The sequence below is a fragment of the Hypanus sabinus genome, chromosome 10, assembly GCF_030144855.1.
Source record: "Hypanus sabinus isolate sHypSab1 chromosome 10, sHypSab1.hap1, whole genome shotgun sequence".
In the NCBI taxonomy this organism is placed as follows: Eukaryota; Metazoa; Chordata; class Chondrichthyes; order Myliobatiformes; family Dasyatidae; genus Hypanus; species Hypanus sabinus.
In genome coordinates this window covers 58945829-58964527 of record NC_082715.1, presented here as the reverse complement: position 1 = coordinate 58964527, position 18699 = coordinate 58945829, and the positions used below count along the sequence as shown (strand labels likewise).

The window sequence follows — 18699 nt, the reverse complement described above, 5'->3', positions numbered from 1 at the left end:
CTAGCTCGGTGCTTGTTACACCACCAATGATGACTGATGAGAGTGTAAACGATTTACGAATCCCAATCGGGAATAACTTACCTGACAAGTCACCTATGACTAAGCGATAGAAATCGATTACGTAAATTCATAGTAACGGGAGAACATTTCCAATTTCTTAAGCAACTAAACAAAAATCCTTTGTTCATGGAGACCTTGGAATGGAGACAGGTGTGCGCTCTGATCACTCCACCTTGCCAATAATTCTCGACATTGTTGCTGTCGCATTTGCTTTGATCCGTTTGTGCAAGGATTTGCCATGGGAATTGAATTCCGACCAATCCATTCATACTTAACGAAGAAAGTTCCAACTCATTTGCTCTTCACCGATGCACTGCAACCACTGCCCCCACCGCATCAGTGAATCTGCTACAACTGACTGTTGCCGGACATGCCCACTCCCGCGGAATTCCCAGCAGTGCATCAAAGCGCGCCCCCGCTGGCGCGCCGCTCGTGCTCGCGCCTATACTGATGCCCGAGGGGACGGGAAGAAACAGAGCCCGGAGTTGGGCAAGTGGCGGCTGCGCGGCGCGCTGATCGGCCCCACCCCCTCCCCTCCCCTCCCCGCCACCGTCATGGCTCGAGAGGTGTGAGCGCGGCTTCTCGTCGGTCGGTGATCGTTGTGAGGAACATCCCTCGACAGGCGAAGGGCAGCCAGACCGCGTTTGTTGGGTACGAAGGGAGAAGGAACTGCCATGCCGGACCAGATCACAGTGTCGGAATTCGTGGCCGAGACGAACGAGGATTACAAATCTCCGACTGCCTCCAGCTTCACCACCAAGATGAGCCAGTGCAGGAACACAGTGGCTGCCTTGGAGGAGGTAAGGTGTAAACCCCCACCCCCGGCAAACTTCTCCGCAAATACTTTCCGCTTGGCCCGGAGCTGATACGTGGCCGGCTGCTTTGCTCTGCCTCGCCTCTCTCGGTATCCTTCTCTTCGGCTCTGCTGGGGAACCCGTGCGGGCAGGTTCCAAGCCCGGCGGCCCAGATTTGGCCCAAGCGAGCGGCGAGCCGGCTACGAACCATGTTGTTGCATTGACATTGGTTTTGGGAAACCGTGGGGAGGAATATCGAGGGCAAAGTGCAAGTCTTTCTAAAGATGAAGAGAAGGCCCTTTTTTATTTAAAAAAGAAAACAATACATTAGAAAAGAAGCATAAAACAGTCTAACTGGTATTTAAACTGACAGTGTTTTCCTTTGCCTGATATGATGCTCATAAATTGTCTGAGATTTTCTTTTGCCGGTGTGTAAAATTAAATTGTATGACATGTTTCTTAAATTGATAGCAATTCACGCGTTTAAATAAATTCCCGACTGTTCCTTTAGCCAATTCATATTTTTCAGAGGGTCAGTTCAGCATTACATGGACAGTGTAATGCGTGATTATATATTTTTGCTTAGTCTCATTGAAAGAAAAACGTCCTTAAAGTACATTGATTATATTTTAATGGAAGAACGATCCCTCAAGATACATTTATTTTCGATTTGAGTATTACCCTTTGCTGGTCTGCTAATGTGTTGTAGGTGACTAATTGTATAATTATGGTGAGGGGAATTATTTACAGTCTGTAACATTGAAAAACAAACTCCTTTGACAGGATAAAACTGACACTTTAGGAAAAAAAGACTTGAAATATGACAAAATCAACACAATTTATGTGCAAAATAAAGTTTATCTATAACTGATATTATCTCTGTGTGTCGTATCAGTTAATTGCAGTATTAAATAATGCCTATTTTTATTTCCAGCATTGTCTTTGTGAGCTGAAAAACACTAGATCATGCCTTTTTTGATATTTTTTCCTAGTTCTGAGGAAAGATCATTAACTTTGTTTCTTTCCAGATGTTGCCTTCCGATATTTTCTAGTTTTTGATTTGGTGGGATCACCTTTCTTAATGTGGTTGTGATTATCAGTTTACAGTGATTTTTTTCAATTATTAGCAACACAAGCAAAACTTTAAAGCATAGGTGTAAATCATCTGCTAATAAAAGTGAAAACTATGAGTATCAACAGATTTTCCTTTTGTTCTGGGATGTACTGTATCCTTGGAATAGAAGTTGTTAATACAATTTGCCTGCTTTCAAAAACATAGCAGTAGAGTTTACAAACAATTTCAATTAACTCACTCAGCTGGCTTTTGTAGCTATTAGGCTTGATCAATTTGAATTTCAATGACTACCAAATTTTTTTTTAGATTTTTTTCTATGTATTTAATAATGGATAACAAATGAGGAGCCAAAAAGGAAACTAGGAGATCTTGGAAATCTGAAATAAGAAAGAAACAGAAAGATAGAAATGCTCAACAGAATAGGCAGCAGCTACAGAGAGATAGTACTTTGTTTTATATGTTATCATGTGGCTCAAGATCTCTGTCCTTTGAGTATCTGGCAAGTATTTAGGGTTTAACTTGAATATATCTTGAATTTTATTTGCTTACTCAGAAATAATTTGGATTCATTAAAATTTGGGTTTATTTAGGAGTATTTCAATTCTTTATGTAAGTAGGCATCGCATTTCACTATACTTTAGAACTGAATGCCTTATTCATTTTGTTGCCTCATTTTGCATATATTCTTGGATTTATTCAGTAATACACAGGAAATATGTGTAAGGAAAGAAAATTGATAACATATTTGACAGCTGTTGGTTCACTGTCCACTTTGCAATGACAATTGTTGATTGCAAAGTTGCAACTTGTTACTCTGCTTTTCTAAATGTTATCTTGCAAATGTCATTGTTGACCTGACAAAGTAGTTCACAAAGTGTGTTATCTGTTGAATATTTTCAGGGCCATGTATTATCATGAATAATATGAAGTGACATATTAGTGAACTCACCATGCAAAATTATGATGGATCAGAGAAATGTTGCAATTAAATATAAATAATTAAGTGGCTGAGTGGAAAATATTTTAGTCACTTCTCCACTTTGGATTGCTTTTGGAAGAAAAATTATGATGATAGTTTTAATCTTGTGATCTTTTTGAAGACCACAGCAATTACTATCTAGCATAAATATTACCAGCTGCCAATGTCTTTTACTTTAGAGAACATTGGGAATCCTTTGTTCAGTGTGTTACAAATAAAATACAGACAAATAATCGTGTAGTTATGACTCTTGGTTACTGGCCTATTTTTGTAAGCTTGTGTGCCATAGCTTTAAAATACTGAGCTATAATATTGACAATGTTATACTGGATTATGAATAAGTAATCTTGGAAATATAATCCAGCATCACACCTGTTTTGATACTACACTGCAAATAATGATAAATGCTTTTGCTTTCTTTTGGGCATCTATTCATTCCAATGTGATATTTTTGCAGTTTCTAAAAAGTTTTGTAGAGAATTAACAGGATGGAAAGATTTGCAGTTCAGCAGAGTTTTTGATTTATAAATTTATATTGAATGTAGTTAAATACCAATAGATACATTTACAGTAGTGAACGAGGAAGATCATCGGTGAGCTCTGAGAACTGTTTGATTATTCACATTGCATGAGCAAAGGGTGAACTTTGTCCAGCTATAGAATTTATACCCTGCCAACTGGATGAAAGATTGCAGCACATTTACAAATATTTTAACACAACATAAGCTAATAGAGCTGAAATTCAGAATTGGAGTACACAAACATATTGCACCTTTACTAGGTGTAACAAATAGCTGGCTGATTTGTACTCCTTGGCCTAGATTTATATTGCATTGTAGAAGAACTAACATAATTAAAATTAATCTTTATAAAACCTTGTATTTTTGCCTTGCCTCCTGTGGTGTTGCAGATATTTTATGTTGCTTTTTTGAAGGGATTTATTGCAGATGGTTTTCTGGGCGCAAGCCATTTTAGTAATGTTGCTGCAATGTGTTTTGAATTCATTAAAAATATTTGGATATTTAATACCTTGGCAAATAAAGGCTAAAGTTGCAGATTATCTTAATTTGCAGCATCTGTGGTTCTCTCTTTTCTCTGCTAATAGTTTCACATTATAGTCACCTGTAATCAGGACCTGATTTCTATTATCCACATTCTTTTAACACTTCACCTAACTCCATCTTCACTTTTGTAATTAATCTCTCCATCTCTCCTGTCCTCATCCTTATCCAGACATTCCAATTTCTCTCTTTCCCCCCCCCCCCCCCCCCCCAGCAAGCTTAATCTCTTTTATCTCCCAATAATCCTTTCATTTCAGTATCTGGAGCTGACGCGCAGGCTGCCTTCAGGAGGGTGAATCCATGGAAAGCATCCGCCAGGATGGTGCACCTGGCTGTATATTAAAGACCTGTGCTGATCAACTAGCTGATGTGTTCTTTGAGTTCTCTAACCTCTTGCTTTAGCAGAGTGCAGTACCCACCTGCTTCAAGGAGGCTTCAATTATACTGGTGCCCAAGAAGAGCATGGTGACCTACCTCAATGACTGTTGCTCAGTTGCACTTACATCCATGGTAATGAAGTTTTTTCAGAGGCTGGTGGTGAAACATATCAATTCCTGTGTGAGAAGCAACTTGGATCCACTCTAAGTTGCCTAACGGAGCAACAGGTCCACAGCAGATGCCATCTCATTGGACCTACATTCAACCCTGGAATATCTGGACAGCAAAGGTGCATACATCAGGATGCTCCTTATTGATTACAGCTCAGCATTTAGTACCATCATCCCATCAAAGTTAATCAATAAACTCCAAGACCTTGGCCTCAAAACTTCCTTGTGCAATTGAATCTGCTTTTCCTCACTTGTAGACCCATTTCCTCCGCAATCTCTATCAGCACAGGTGCACCATAGGGCTGTGTGTTTAGCCCTTTGCTCTACTCACTTTACACCTATGATTGTGTGGCGAAGCACAGGTTCAATACCATATTCTACTTTTCTGATAACACCACTGATGGACGAATCAAAGGTGGTGATGAATCACTATACAGGAGGGAAATTGAAAATTTGGCTGTGTGATGTCATAACAACATCCTCTCACTCAATGTCAGTAAAACCAAGGAACTGACTAGACTTGAGGAGAGGGAAACACGATGATTGAGCCAGTCCTCATTAGAGGTGGAGAGGGTTAGCAACTTTAAGTTCCTGGGTGTTAGTATTTCAGAGGACCTGTCCTGGACACAGCACATAAGTGCAATTGCAAAGAAAGCACGGAGGTGCCTCTACTTCCTTAGGAGAATGCAGGGATCCAGCATGACATCTAAAACTTTGATAAACTTCTATAGATGTGTTGTGGAGAGCACATTGACTGGCTGCATCATGGCCTGGTATTGAAACACCAATGCATTTGAGTGGAAGATCCTACAGAAGAAAGTGGATGTAGTCTAGTACATCACAGATAATGTCCTCCCAACCGTTGAACATATCTACATGAGACGTTGTAGTAAGAAAGTGGTATCCATCATCAGAAATCACTACCACCCAGGCCTTGTTCTTTTCTTGCTGCTGCCATCAGGTAGAAGATATAAGAACCTCAGGACTTACACCACCAGTTTCAAACAGAGCTACTACCCCACAACTACCACGCCCTTGAACGAAGGGGATAACTACACTCACTGACCCATCCATTGAGATATTCCACACTAATGATCTCAAATTAAGGACTCTATACTTTGTTATCTCATGTTCAAATTATTTATCGCTATTTATCTATTTATTTATTTATTTATTTATTTGCAATTTGTTGTTTTCTGCATTCTAGTTGATCTTCCATTGATTCTGTTATAGTTACGATTCTATAGATTTGCTGAGTATATCTACAGGAGAATTAATCTCAGGGTTGTATATGGTGACATATTTGCTTTGATAATAAATTTACTTTGAACTTTTACCCCTGCCTCCCACACAATGTAACCAGCCTTTTGTTTTATTAAGGTTTTATTATTGTTTAGCCATTTCATTGAGGTAGAGAAAAGATTTAGAGCACACATGTTCTTCACCTCACATTTTTGATATTTATTGTTTATCTAATTATTATTTCTTTATTTTTGTATTTGCAAGTCTGTTGTCTTTTGTACACTGGTTGAGCACCCAAGTTGGTAGTCTTTCATTGGTTCTGTTAAGGTTAATATTCTATAGATTTATTGAGTATGCTTGCAAGACAATGAGTCTCAGGGTTGTATGTGGTAATGTACATGTACAGCTGGAAGAAAATGTTTGTGAACCCTTTGCAACTACCTGGTTTTCTGTATTAATTACTCATAAAATATGGTCTGATCTTCACCTAAGTCACAATAATAGGCAAACACCGTCTGCCTAACCTAATAACATACAAACAATTGTACTTCTTCACGTCAATACTGAGTACACCATTTAAACAATTGCAGTATAATTCAAAAAAAGTATGTGAACCTCTGTGGTCATGCCTTCTGCAAAGGCTATTTGGTCTAGTGTTCCAATCAGTGAGATGAGATTGGAGGTGTGGGTTGTAGAGGTGCCCTGCCCTATCTATATCTAGTCAGGTTACTGATAGAGCCTGCTCTTCTCATGAAGGATATGTTTATGTGCACCATGCCTTGATCAAAACAACTTTCTGAAGACCTTTGAAAATTGTAGAGATGCATGAAGCTGGAAAAGGCTACAAAAGCATTTCTAAAGACTTTACTATGGATATCAGTCTACATGTGTAGAATTTTTCTACAAATCAAGGAAATTCAGTACTGTTACTACTCTCAGGAATGGGTGTCCTGCAAAGATCACACCAAGAGCACAACATGCAAAGCTGAAGGAGGTGAAAAAGAATCCAAGGATAACACGAAAAGACCTGTAGAAATCTCTAGAACTTGCTAGAGTCTTTGTCCATATGTCCACTACAAGAAAAACACTGAATAAGAATTGTCACATGGAAGGGCACCACAGAGGAAACCACTACTCTCCAAAGAAAACTATTGTTTTAAAAGACCACCTTGATGGGCAATGTACTGTAGACAGATGAGAAAAAAGTTGGACTTTTTGGCAGAAATGCATATTGCTATGTTTGGAGGAATAAGGGCACTATACACCACATCAGACTGAGAAGCATGGTGGAAGGAGCTTCACGATTTGGGGCTGTTTTGTTGCTTTGGGGCCTGGACAACTTGCAGTTGTTGAGGGAAATAATGAATTCAGAATTGTATCAAGGTATATTACAAAATGTCAGGGTAGCAGTCTGTCATCTGAAACTTAGTAGATGATAATCAAGACAATAATCTGAAATATGAGTAAATCAACATTAGAACGGTTTTGTCGTCAGTTTTGTCGGCATCTGGAATTTCCAGTTGGCGGACGATTTCCCCCCATGCCGTTCTGACATATTGGGAAATCATGTAGTTGGCAAGTTACAGCAGTGGTTTGCCTATGCCTTCTGCCGAGTGAGTTTTTTAAAAAGAGATCACCAGCTCCTAACCCAGCACAGATGGAGAGCATGCAAGGGAACTGGCTGGATTCAAACTTGGGACTGCTCACCCTGAAGTCCAGCGCTGATGTCACTATGCCACCAGCTGGGCAATAGTTTTCAAAGAAGAAAACATATGTTTTGGAATGGCCAAGTCAGAGTCCAAACCTCAACCCAATTGAGATGCTGTGGCATGACCTGAAAAGGGCTGTTCATACAAGGTATCCCAGAAATATTAATGAACTGAAACATCTTTGTATGGAGAAATAGTTTAAAATTCCTTCTAATCAACAGCTACAGGAAATGTTTGGAGGTTATTCCTGCAGATGGAGGTTCTACCAGTTATTAAATACAATGGTTCACGTACTTTTTCCATCCTGGATTGTGAATGAATAAACAATGTGTGTTTGAAAAATTGAGAAAATAGTAACTTCAATTGGGTAAAATATGCACAAACACAGAATTAATTGGCTATGAGTTTTATCGAAGCTTGCTTTAGGAATCGTAAGGCTTATTAGTTATATTTTTCCACTGGTAATTTCACAAGTGCCTAGATCTGCATTTTTCTATATTATACCTTAATACCTACCTATTCAGCATTGTTTTATGCTAAACTTTGTACAAAAGCATGAGGAATTGATATTTGTTCTAAAGAAATCTTTTCCAAGAGGATAAATAACTGAAAATTCATGAATTTTAAATGCTTTCTGTTATTGTTAAGTTGACTAAAGTTGTTATGAAGTATTAATTTAGACTTGGTTTGAATTACTGTTGCAATTCTTTTAAGCATTGTTTTACGACTATTAGCTTTATGGCTATAATGTTTAATTGTTAAAATACGGAACCAATTTTTTTGTTTGACTTGTTTTTATTTTCTTGTTTGCTCATTTTGTCTTGTCAAAAAATTCAATTCATCATGGAATACCGTAGGTTTTGCTTTTTATAATCATTTAATTGATTAGTCTTTTTTAAAGAAAAACATTATAATTTTTGGTGAACAAATTCAGCAGAGTGCATTGTTCTACATAACACGCAAAAGCATGTATGATAAGTGATGGATGGGATGACAGCTTTGCATAGACCTAGAAGTAATTTTTGAATTATCAGTGGGAAAGTATAAAAGATATTGATCAAGTTGTTAACTCAGATTAGTATCTTCAGGTCATCATACATGACTATGTAGTTTTTTTCCATTTTGTCAGCCCTAATACAGGGGTCCATGTTGGAGCCGTTTCTTTTTACGTTGTATATCAACGATTTGGATTATGGAATAGATGGCTTTGTGGCTAAGTTTGCAGATGATACAAAGATAGGTGGAGGGGCCGGTAGTGCTGAGGAAACAGAGAGTCTGCAGAGAGACTTGGATAGATTGGGGGAATGGGCAAAGAAGTGGCAAATGAATTACAATGTCGAAAAGTGTATGGTCATTCACTTTGGTAGAAGAAATAAACTGGCAGACTATTATAAATGGGGAGAAAGTTCAAAGTTCAATGCAATGGGACTTGGGGGTCCTCGTGCAGGATACCCTTAAGGTTAACCTCAAGGTTGAGTCAGTGGTGAAGAAGGTGAATGCAATGTTGGCATTCATTTCTAGAGGAATAGAGTATAGGAGCTGGGATGTGATGTTGAAGCTCTATAAGGTATTGGTAAGACCTCACTTGGAATACTATGTGCAGTTTTGGGCTCCTTATTTAAGAAAGGATGTGTTGACATTGGAGAGGGTTCAGAGAAGATTCACTAGAATGATTCCAGGAATGAGAGGGTTAACATATGAGGAATGTTTGACTGCTCTTGGACTGTACTCCTTGGAGTTTAAAAGAATGAGTGGGGACCTCATAGAAACATTTCAGATGTTGAAAGGCATGGACAGAGTGGATGTGGCAAAGTTGTTTCCCATGGTGGGGTGTCTAGTACGAGAGGACATGACTTGAGGATTGCAGGACGCCTATTCAGAACAGAGATGCGAAAAATTTTTTAGCTAGAGGGCGGCAGTGGGGGCCAAGTCATTGGATGTATTTAAGGCAGAGATTGATAGGTATCTGAGTAGTCAGGGCATCAAAGGTTATGGTTAGAAGGTAGGGGAATAGGACAAAAGGAGAAATTGGATCAGCTCATGATGAAATGGCGAAGCAGACACGATTTGCCGAATGTCCGACTTCTGCTCCTTTGTCTTATGGTCTAATATAGATTAAGTATGTTATGCATTTCATTTGAACTGGAGAAATTTGTTTCATTTCCTTATATTGGTGAAACTTTTGAATCAGCACTATATTTTAAGTAATATAAAACAAAATATATTGTTTAAGACACAATATTCAAAGTAGTCTGTAATCTTTGCTCATAGTATTTACAGTCAGATTTGTTTATAGTATGAATATTAGTTAATGATATAATTAGTATAACTGAATTGTTTGTAAGGGAGTGGGTATTTGGGAAGAACCCAGAAGAGTTGAAGTGTGGGTACCAAAATGCAAAAAAAATGTAAATTTCATGAGTGGAAAAGAGAATTGTTAACAAAGTAAAGGAATGCCTGAAAGTAACCATTAGATTTTCACTTGTCATTTCTGTGATTTTGGAGTGTGTACAAAAATCTGCCTCAAATATCCAAAGACCACTAATAGAAAGCAAATAAAAATTATAAGAATACACGGGGTTGGGGAAGTGATAAAAGTGTTTGAGCTGTTGTGCAATTATAGATCAGATAATATCCAAGGGATAGACTTCTTTCCAAGGTATTGTGTGAATGAATTCTGCAGCAAAATACGTAAGTGTTTGTTCAAACATTTTGCAAATGCTTTGACGTGCATTGTTAGTATATTGAGGGAAATTTAAAAAAAACCTACCCTTAATAAAAACTTTTGGGTGAAAAATGATCAAACTGTAATTATACTTCTGGCTTTCTATAACAATAAAAATTTGGAAGAAATCATTAAGGGCTACTGTGGAAATTGAGCAAGTATGCTATTTCCTCCACTTCTGTAAAGTTGCCTCAAAACTTGGAACCCATTCAGAACAAATCAAGAGACAATTAAAAATATTTGTGCATGAGCTCTGCAAGCTAAATGATAAATGTGCATTGCAGCTTAAAACTTATTTGTCTTGCTTTTTAGGGGAGTTTGAGTGGAGCGTGGTTGATAACATCAGTAAATTATTGCTTTACAGCAAAAACATGAACTAGTGGAGGAACTCAGTGAGTCAGGCAGCATCTATGGAAGCAAATGGATGTTCAATGTCTAGATAGATAAAGGGTCTCAACCTGAAACATCATCTATCAATTTCCTTCTGGAGATCCTGTCTGACTTACTGATTTTCATTAGAAGTTTCTTTTTGTTTCAGATCCTAGCATCTGCAGTGTGTTCTATCTCTAAAGTTGTTGTTTGATTCTGCTTTTAAATATTTTGACATTCATGCTATTCAGACATCTATGGAACAGAAGTGGGACACTTTTCCATCTGCTATGGAAAAGCTTTTGCCCATAAAGTGATCCTTCAGAGACCTAGTGTCTGACTTTCTTATAACAAAATTGTTAACTTTTTGGTTGAATATAGGAGGCTATTTTCAAAATTCCTGATGAGCACCACTAGCTCTGGTTAAACTTGATCAATTCTGAAGAAGGGTCCTTTGTATTTCCTGTATTGTATTTGTGGTGAATCAAACAAATTGTTTGAAATCAAAGCAGTAAGCTTTACCAGATTTTGTCATACTTGTGTATGGTGGAGATGAATGGTACAGAAGGTTGATAATTGAGTTAGTACTTCTGTAATAATTTGAAGGGACGCTTGAGCCTGAAATTTGTGGTCTGCTAAACATCCAATCATTCTTGTATATGAAAGGCTTTAAATAATTTATGCACGGTTCTGTTCATTTATAATCAAATGACAGCCCAGCAACAAGACACTGGAATTTTGGGGGAGATGATTCACTTTGATTAATTGTGCAAAATCTTGGATATAAGAAGCTATTTTCTAAACTCCTTGTTTAATCTTAAACTGTTCGGCTTGAGGGGGAAAAATGAAGGTTACTAAATCAATATATGAAATTGATGTCTCTCTGTGAATCTGCATAGTTTTTTTTGCAGCATCAGTATAGTGGAAAGGATAAAACTGGATAAAATTGTCAATCCTTACAGCAGGTGGAAATCTGAAATGTTCTTTTCAGTATCTGAGTTGTCATCAATAACCACAAAGGTATGTACATATGTGATGTTTTATTATGATGGATTCTGATTGCCGACATCCACATTTCAGCACTGTAATTTCAAGTTAACAGTTGCTGTATTGGTAATAGGCGTATAGTGGCTTAAGAAATGAATGAAGCTCTGAACATATTGCAGCTTTGAATATTCATGATTTGTTGTCCTTGCCAATTTAGTGGAAATTTGTTCAGTGTTCATAATAACAAACTTTATCTAATATTTAAAGTTAAATTCAAAGTTTCTTCAGATACATGAAGTGTATCTGAGAGGTGAGAGTGGATATAGGACTGCTGGAAAATAATGTTGGAGAGGTAGTGATGGGGAACAATGAAACAGTGAATGAACTGAATAAGTATTTTGTATCAATCTTCACTAGCAGTATGGTGGAAGTTCCTGGTGTCAGGGGGCATGAAGTGTATGAAGTTGCTATACCAGAGAGAAGGTTCTTGGGAAACTGAAAGATGATGGTGCATACCCCAGGATTCTGAAAGACATGGCTGAAGAGATTGTGGAGGCATGAGTAATGACCCTTCAAGAATCACTAGATTCTGGAAAGGTTCCAGAAGACTGGAAAATTGCAAATGTCACTCCATTCTTCAAGAAGGGAGTGAGGCAAAAGAAAGGAAACTATAGGCTAGTAAAGTTAGTCTGGCCTCAGTGGTTGGGAAGATGTGTTTTCAAATTTTAAGGATGAAGTCTTGGGTTACTTGGAGGCACATGATAAAATAAGCTGTAGTCAGCATGGTTTTATCGGGTAAATCTTGCCTGACAAATCTGTTGGAATTCTTTGAAGAAATAACAAGCAGGAGAGACAAAGGAGAATTGGTTGAGGTTGTGTTCTTCAGTTTTCAGAAGGCCTTTGACAAGGTGCCACAAATCAGGCTGCTTAACAAGCTATGAGCCTATGGTATTACAGGAAAGATTCTAGCAAGGATAAAGTAATGGCTGATTGGCAGGAGGTAAAGAGTGGGAATAAAGGGAGCCTTTTCTGATTGGCTGCCAGTGACTGGTGGTGTTCCACAGGGGTCTGCATTGGGACTTATTCTTTTTATGTTATATATTAATGATTTGGATGGTTGATTGATGGCTTTGTTGCAAAGTTTGCAGGTGATATGAAGATAGGTGGAGGTGCAGGTAGCTTTAAGGAAGTAGGCTACTGAAGGACTTGTATTAGGAGAATGAGCAAAAAAATGGCAGGTGGAATATAGTATTGGGAAGTGTATGGTCATGCATTTTTGTAAAAGAAATGAAAGGGTTGACAAGTTTACAAATGGAGAAAAAATACAAAATCTGAAGTGCTATGGGACTTGGGGGTTATCGTACAAGATTCCCTAAAGGTTAATGGTGAGAAAGGCAAATGCAATGTTAGCATTAATTTCAAAAGGACTAGAATATAAAAGCAAGGATGTAATGTTGAAACTTTAAAGCACTGGTGAGGCTTCACTTGGAGTATTGTGAGCAGGTTTGAGACCCTTATCTTAGAAAGGATGTGCTGAAATTGGAGAGGGTTCAGAGGAGGTTCACAAAAAAAATACCAGGATTGAATGGCTTTTCACATGAAGAGCATCTGATGACTCTGGGCTGTATTCACTAGAATTCAGAAGAATTAGGGGTGACCTCATTGAAACCCATTGAGTGGTGAAAGGCCTTGATAGAGTGGATGTGAAGAGGATGTTTCTTATTGTGGGAGAGTCTAAGACCATATAGCCTCAGAATAGAGGGGCACCCTTTTAGGAGAAATTTCTTTAGCCAGAGGGTGGTGAATCTGAGGAATTATTTACCCCAGGCTACTGTGGAAGCCAAGTCTTTATAGATATTTAAGGTAGAGGTTGGTAGATTCCTGATTGGTCAGGGCATGAAAGAATAATTGGATCAGCCATGAAGAAATGATGGACCAGACTCGATTGTCCAAATGGCCTAATTATGTTCCTGTGCCTTATGGTCTTACTTACCAGGTGATGCAGTGTCAGATGGGGTCTTGTGGAACCACAAAATAAAAAGAATAATTCATCTAAATAAAATCTTCTTTGGGTTGAAACTAATGTACTCTCCACTAAAAACGAGAGAGTCAGGGTGAATGCCACCAAGTGCTAGAGGTCATTGTTTATTTTGGAAGATGTGTTAGCCTTGAATTGGGGATACACTGTATACTTGATATAATGGCCTGCATTAAACGTTTGTATGTGGCACTGAACTTGGTGTTAACTTTTTAACAAAGTTAACCTTTTTAAGCTCCCTTGTCAAGATGTTCTTGGTTTACAGAATGCAGCAGGTATGTACAAGGAATTCCTGATGCTTAGGCTGATGGATGAATGAGACTAGTTATGCTTGTCCATTTAAAAGTTTATTCTGAACATGACTGATTAGTGCAGTAGGATTTTTGTCTTGGAAACAGAATAGTGATTGTTTTTCTTTAGGTTGGAAGGTAGAGATAAGAGTGCAAGTTATTGAATCCATGAGGACTTACTTTTTAAGTCAAATGTTTACTGTTTTGTAGGGAGTGACCAAGGTAGGGAATTAGGCTAGGTATTAAATCTTAATTGGTTATGATGGGCTTTCATGATACTTCCTATTTCTTTGTCACAGTAACCTTAAATTCAGTGATAGACCTTAATGATTAAATTTTCCATTTTCTCTTTGGTCCGTAGAAGCAAAATTAGAGTAGTGTTCAAACTGAGCCCCCTGTCCCAGAGCAACTTGTTTTATCCTGAAAGCCAAGTGAGCATGGGTCTGTATCACTTTTTGTTTCTTACTCCTTTGGCGTTCGTAGTTTTTTTTTGCTGCTCATTCATAACTGGAGAATTCTGTAACTGGAAATCATGGTTTGCTTCTATCAGTTCCTTGAGGCTGTGGGAATATGAGTGTAAACTTTGTAACTCCTTCCATTATGATATAGCCTTTAAAGAATAAGATCACATCAAAACTCCAATAATCCAGTTTCTAGTTACAAATTCCAGTAGTTTGGATCTGTCTCGCTCATTAGTAGAATGTGAGTAAAGAGGACATCGAACTGTCATGGCTGGGGTCAGGACGTGGGCCAGGTGTGCAGTCAAGAATGTGGGTAGGTTTGTAAATAGAGTCAGGGGTCCAAGCTGCTTGTTTGTTTCATTTTCTTTTGACAAGCTGCAGCATACAGGCTGAAATGCAACCATTTCTATTTCCAGCTTCCTTTAAATCTCTCCAGATTCACTCTAAAATATACTAAACTACTGCGTGACATGTACAAAGATGGGAGATAAGGGTATATCCTCATAGTAATAAGAATCTGATCGTGCCAAGTCCCAAGGATGGTGGATTGTCAGAGCTTTACTGTATTGCTATTGTAATGTAGGAGGATATACCAAACAGTTTGCATATAGCAATATCTTACAAACCGCATTAAGCTCAATGGTTGTATTATTTGTTTTTGTGATACTAGTTGAGATATAAGTACATACTGCAGATTCCCGTTGATTACACAATAAGATTATGAGAATTTTAGCATCTAACTAAAGGCAGCAAGGCATTTCTGTTAATAACTTGCCTGAGAGTAGAGTACTCCATCAACACTGCATTGGTGTTACCTCAGATTGCACTCTTGTCTGTAGAGTGGATCAGTCGTAGGATTTGGTAGTTATTAGTTAAATGAACAATGTGAGACCTATATGAAACCTATAAGAGACGCTGTTGGTCACAGTTTTAACATTATTGTATTTAAGCCTGTACACGCATTAGTCACAGAGTCACTTTGTAAAGAAGGCACTGAAAATGGTTGAACATATTTTGACTTGCAAGTTCATCTTTTTTACAGTAGGACAACAAAGTATGTTTATATCACCATGTACTATCTGAGATTCTTTTTTTTCTCACAGGTATTACAGGGAAATAAAGAAATACAATGGAATTTATAGCAAAAAAAACTGGCAAACAGTAACATGTACAGTATACAATACAGAATGGTAATTTTTTAAAGAACTTTTTTTGAGTTTTCAAATAATTACAGAAATAAAAGAAAATATATGAAAAAATATATATACCCTTCCCCCTCCCCTTAACCCCTTCCCCTTAACATCCCTATAGAAAGAAAGAAAGTAAGAAAGGAAAAAGGAAGAAAGAATGCCTGGATATTGGAAGATCCCCACATGCTCCATGGAGTTCGTAATAACTTTAGTATATATATTTATTTATTTCCCCAAATAACCAATTATTTCGTCTTCGGAGCACCTATATATTTAATCCTGTCTTTTGTAAATAAGGGCGCCAAATTTTCAAAAAATGTTTCATATTTATCTCTTAAATTATAAGTAATTTTTTCAAGTGGAATATAGTCATAAATTTCTTTCTTCCAACGATCTATACTTAAGTATGTATCCGATTTCCAAGTAACTGCAGTAGCCTTTTTGGCTACTGCCAGTGCAATTTTTATAAATTCTTTCTGATATTTATTCAATTTGGGTTTCGGTTTTATCCCTTCAATATTGCCTAGTAAAAATAATATTGGATTATGTGGAAGTTGTTTTCCAATAATTTGTTCCAATAAAACTCTTAAATTTGTCCAAAAAGGTTGAATTTTAGAACAAGACCAAGTAGAATGTAAAAAAGTATCGATTTCTTGGTTACATCGGAAACACTGATCGGATAAATTTGGGTTTAATTTATTTATTTTTTGTGGTGTAATATATAATTGATGTAAAAAATTATATTGCACTAATCTTAACCGGGCATTTATTGTATTTGTCATACTATCAAGACATAGTCTTGACCAATTTGTTTCTTCAATTTTAATATTCAAGTCACTTTCCCATTTTTGTCTTGACTTATGGACTCCTTGTTTAATTGCCTGTTTTTGAATCAAGTTACACATACAAGAGATAAATCTTTTAATCTTTCCTTTTTGAACTAAAGTTTCTATTTCATTAGATTTCAGCAATAACATTGTTTGACCTAATTTTTCTCTTAAGTAAGCCCTTAGTGGGAAGCAACAAAAAAGAGTGTTGTTTGATACTTTATATTTATTCTTTAATTGATCAAATGACATTAATATACCTCCTTCAAAACAATCTCCTATATATCTAATCCCTTTTTGAAACCAATTATATAAAAGTTCATTATCCATCGTAAAAGGAATAAGTCTATTTTGAATTAAAGATCTCTTTGCTAATAAAGATTTCTTTGTCTCATCATCAACATTTATCTTATTCCATAAGTCAATCAAATGTGTTAATATAGGAGATTCTTTCTTTTCCCATATCCATTTAGATTCCCATTTATATATAAAATCTTCTGGTGTATTTTCTCCTATTTTATCTAGTTCTATTCTAATCCATGCCGGTCTATCTTTCTCAAAAAAGTGCAATAAATCTAAGTTGATTTGCTTTATAATACTTAAAATTTAGAAGTTGTAACCCTCCTAGATCAAATTTCCATGTCAATTTTTCCAATGATATTCTTGACATCTTACCTTTCCAAAGAAACTTCCTCACATATTTGTTTAACTCTTGAAAAAACTTCTGGGGTAGTTGTATTGGTACTGATTGAAATAAGTATTGTAGTTTAGGGAATATATTCATTTTTATGGTATTTTCTCTACCTACTAATGTTATTGGTAATAGAATGGTAATTTGAGGGACTTCACTACTCATTTTGAGAATTGTTAACTTTTTGATAAATATCCAGGAGTTGCTGATTTGGATAAAGCTGATCTAAAACAATGTGGGAACATTTGCCAAATATAAGAAGAACCAAGTAAGTTCAAACTTATTAGAAACCAATGGCAATGTTCAAATTAAAGGTTTTTCTTATAAACAAATATTGCAAGAATTTTTATTCATACTTATGGTTTCCTTTTAAGCAGTGAAATTTTAGTTATTGATTGCATTGAAAAACAGTTTATAAAACCTGTGCAGTTTATTATTTATCAAGTATGAAAGAAAATGGGTTTCTGTGACTAAGTGGTAGTACTAGATGATTGGTAATATGGATGGACAATTTGAAGGTTTTGCTGGCAGGTATTGTCCTGTGTCACCCCTCCTTCCTGTCACAGGAAATGGGAGCAACACACACAAAATGCTGGTGGAATGCAGCATCTATAGGGAGAAGCACTGTCGATGTTTCAGGCTGAGACCCTTCGTCAGGACTGGAAATGGGTTCCTCTTTATTTACTCTGACAAAAATCTGAGTGGTGGAAATTCAATGTATGCATTTACTTTCTCTATCTCAAGGAGAACAGTACCAGTTTCTCTTGATTTTTTTCTTCTGTATCTAGAACCTCACACCCTTGTGTTAATCTAATCTGCGTTGGCCTTGAGTAGAACAACCTACCGAAGGTAGTGGATACAGCCTGTTACCCCGTAGACCATAAGATATAGTAGCAGAAGTAGGCCATTTGACCCATCAAGTCTGCTCCGCCATTCAATTATGGCTGATCCAATTCTTCTAGTCATCCCAACTCCCCTGCCTTTTCCCCATATCCTTTGAATCCCTGGCTAATTAAGAACATACCTAACTCTGCCTTAAATGCACCCAATGACTTTGTCTCCATAGTTGCTCGTGGCAACAAATTCCACAGATTTACCACCCTCTGACTAAAGTAATTTCTCTGCATCTCTGTTCTAAATAGACGTCCTTCAATCAACCTCATAGGTAAAGCCCTCCCCACCACTGAACAGTCCTACAATCAGTGTTGTTGGAGGAAAGCAGCATCCATCATCAAGGACACCCAACATCCGGGTTATGCATTCTTCTTGTTGCTGCCATCGGGAAGGAGGTAGAAGAGCCCTAGATCCTGCACCACTAGTTCAGTAACAGTTATTACCTTCAATCATCAGGCTGCTGAACCAGAGTGGATAACTTCTGTTATCCCAACATGACTCATTTTCAAGGACTCTACAACTCCTGTTCTCAAAATTATTTATTACTTATTTAACATTTTTTCTTTTTGTATTTGCACAGTTTGATGTCTTTTGCAGATCAGTTGCTTGATCATCTTTGTGTGTAGCTTATCATTGATTGTTGTGTTTCTTTGAATTTATTGTGAATGCCTCCAATCAAATAAATCTTCTGGTAGTATTTGGTGACAGTTATGTATTTTGATAATAAATTTTCTTTGATCTTTGAAGATATCTTTGCTA

General features: G+C 37.1%; 1 protein-coding gene across 1 annotated transcript in view; it reads left to right on the top strand.

Annotated features, from left to right (window-relative positions):
* Positions 1–585: 585 nt before the first annotated feature.
* asap2a (ArfGAP with SH3 domain, ankyrin repeat and PH domain 2a) overlaps positions 586–18699 on the top strand; it is a 247896-nt gene continuing 229782 nt past the window's right edge. The window contains exon 1 of the mRNA XM_059981912.1: positions 586–860. Coding sequence (XP_059837895.1) covers positions 735–860 — 126 coding nt within the window. The 5' untranslated portion in view covers positions 586–734. The remainder of the gene's footprint in view (positions 861–18699) is intronic.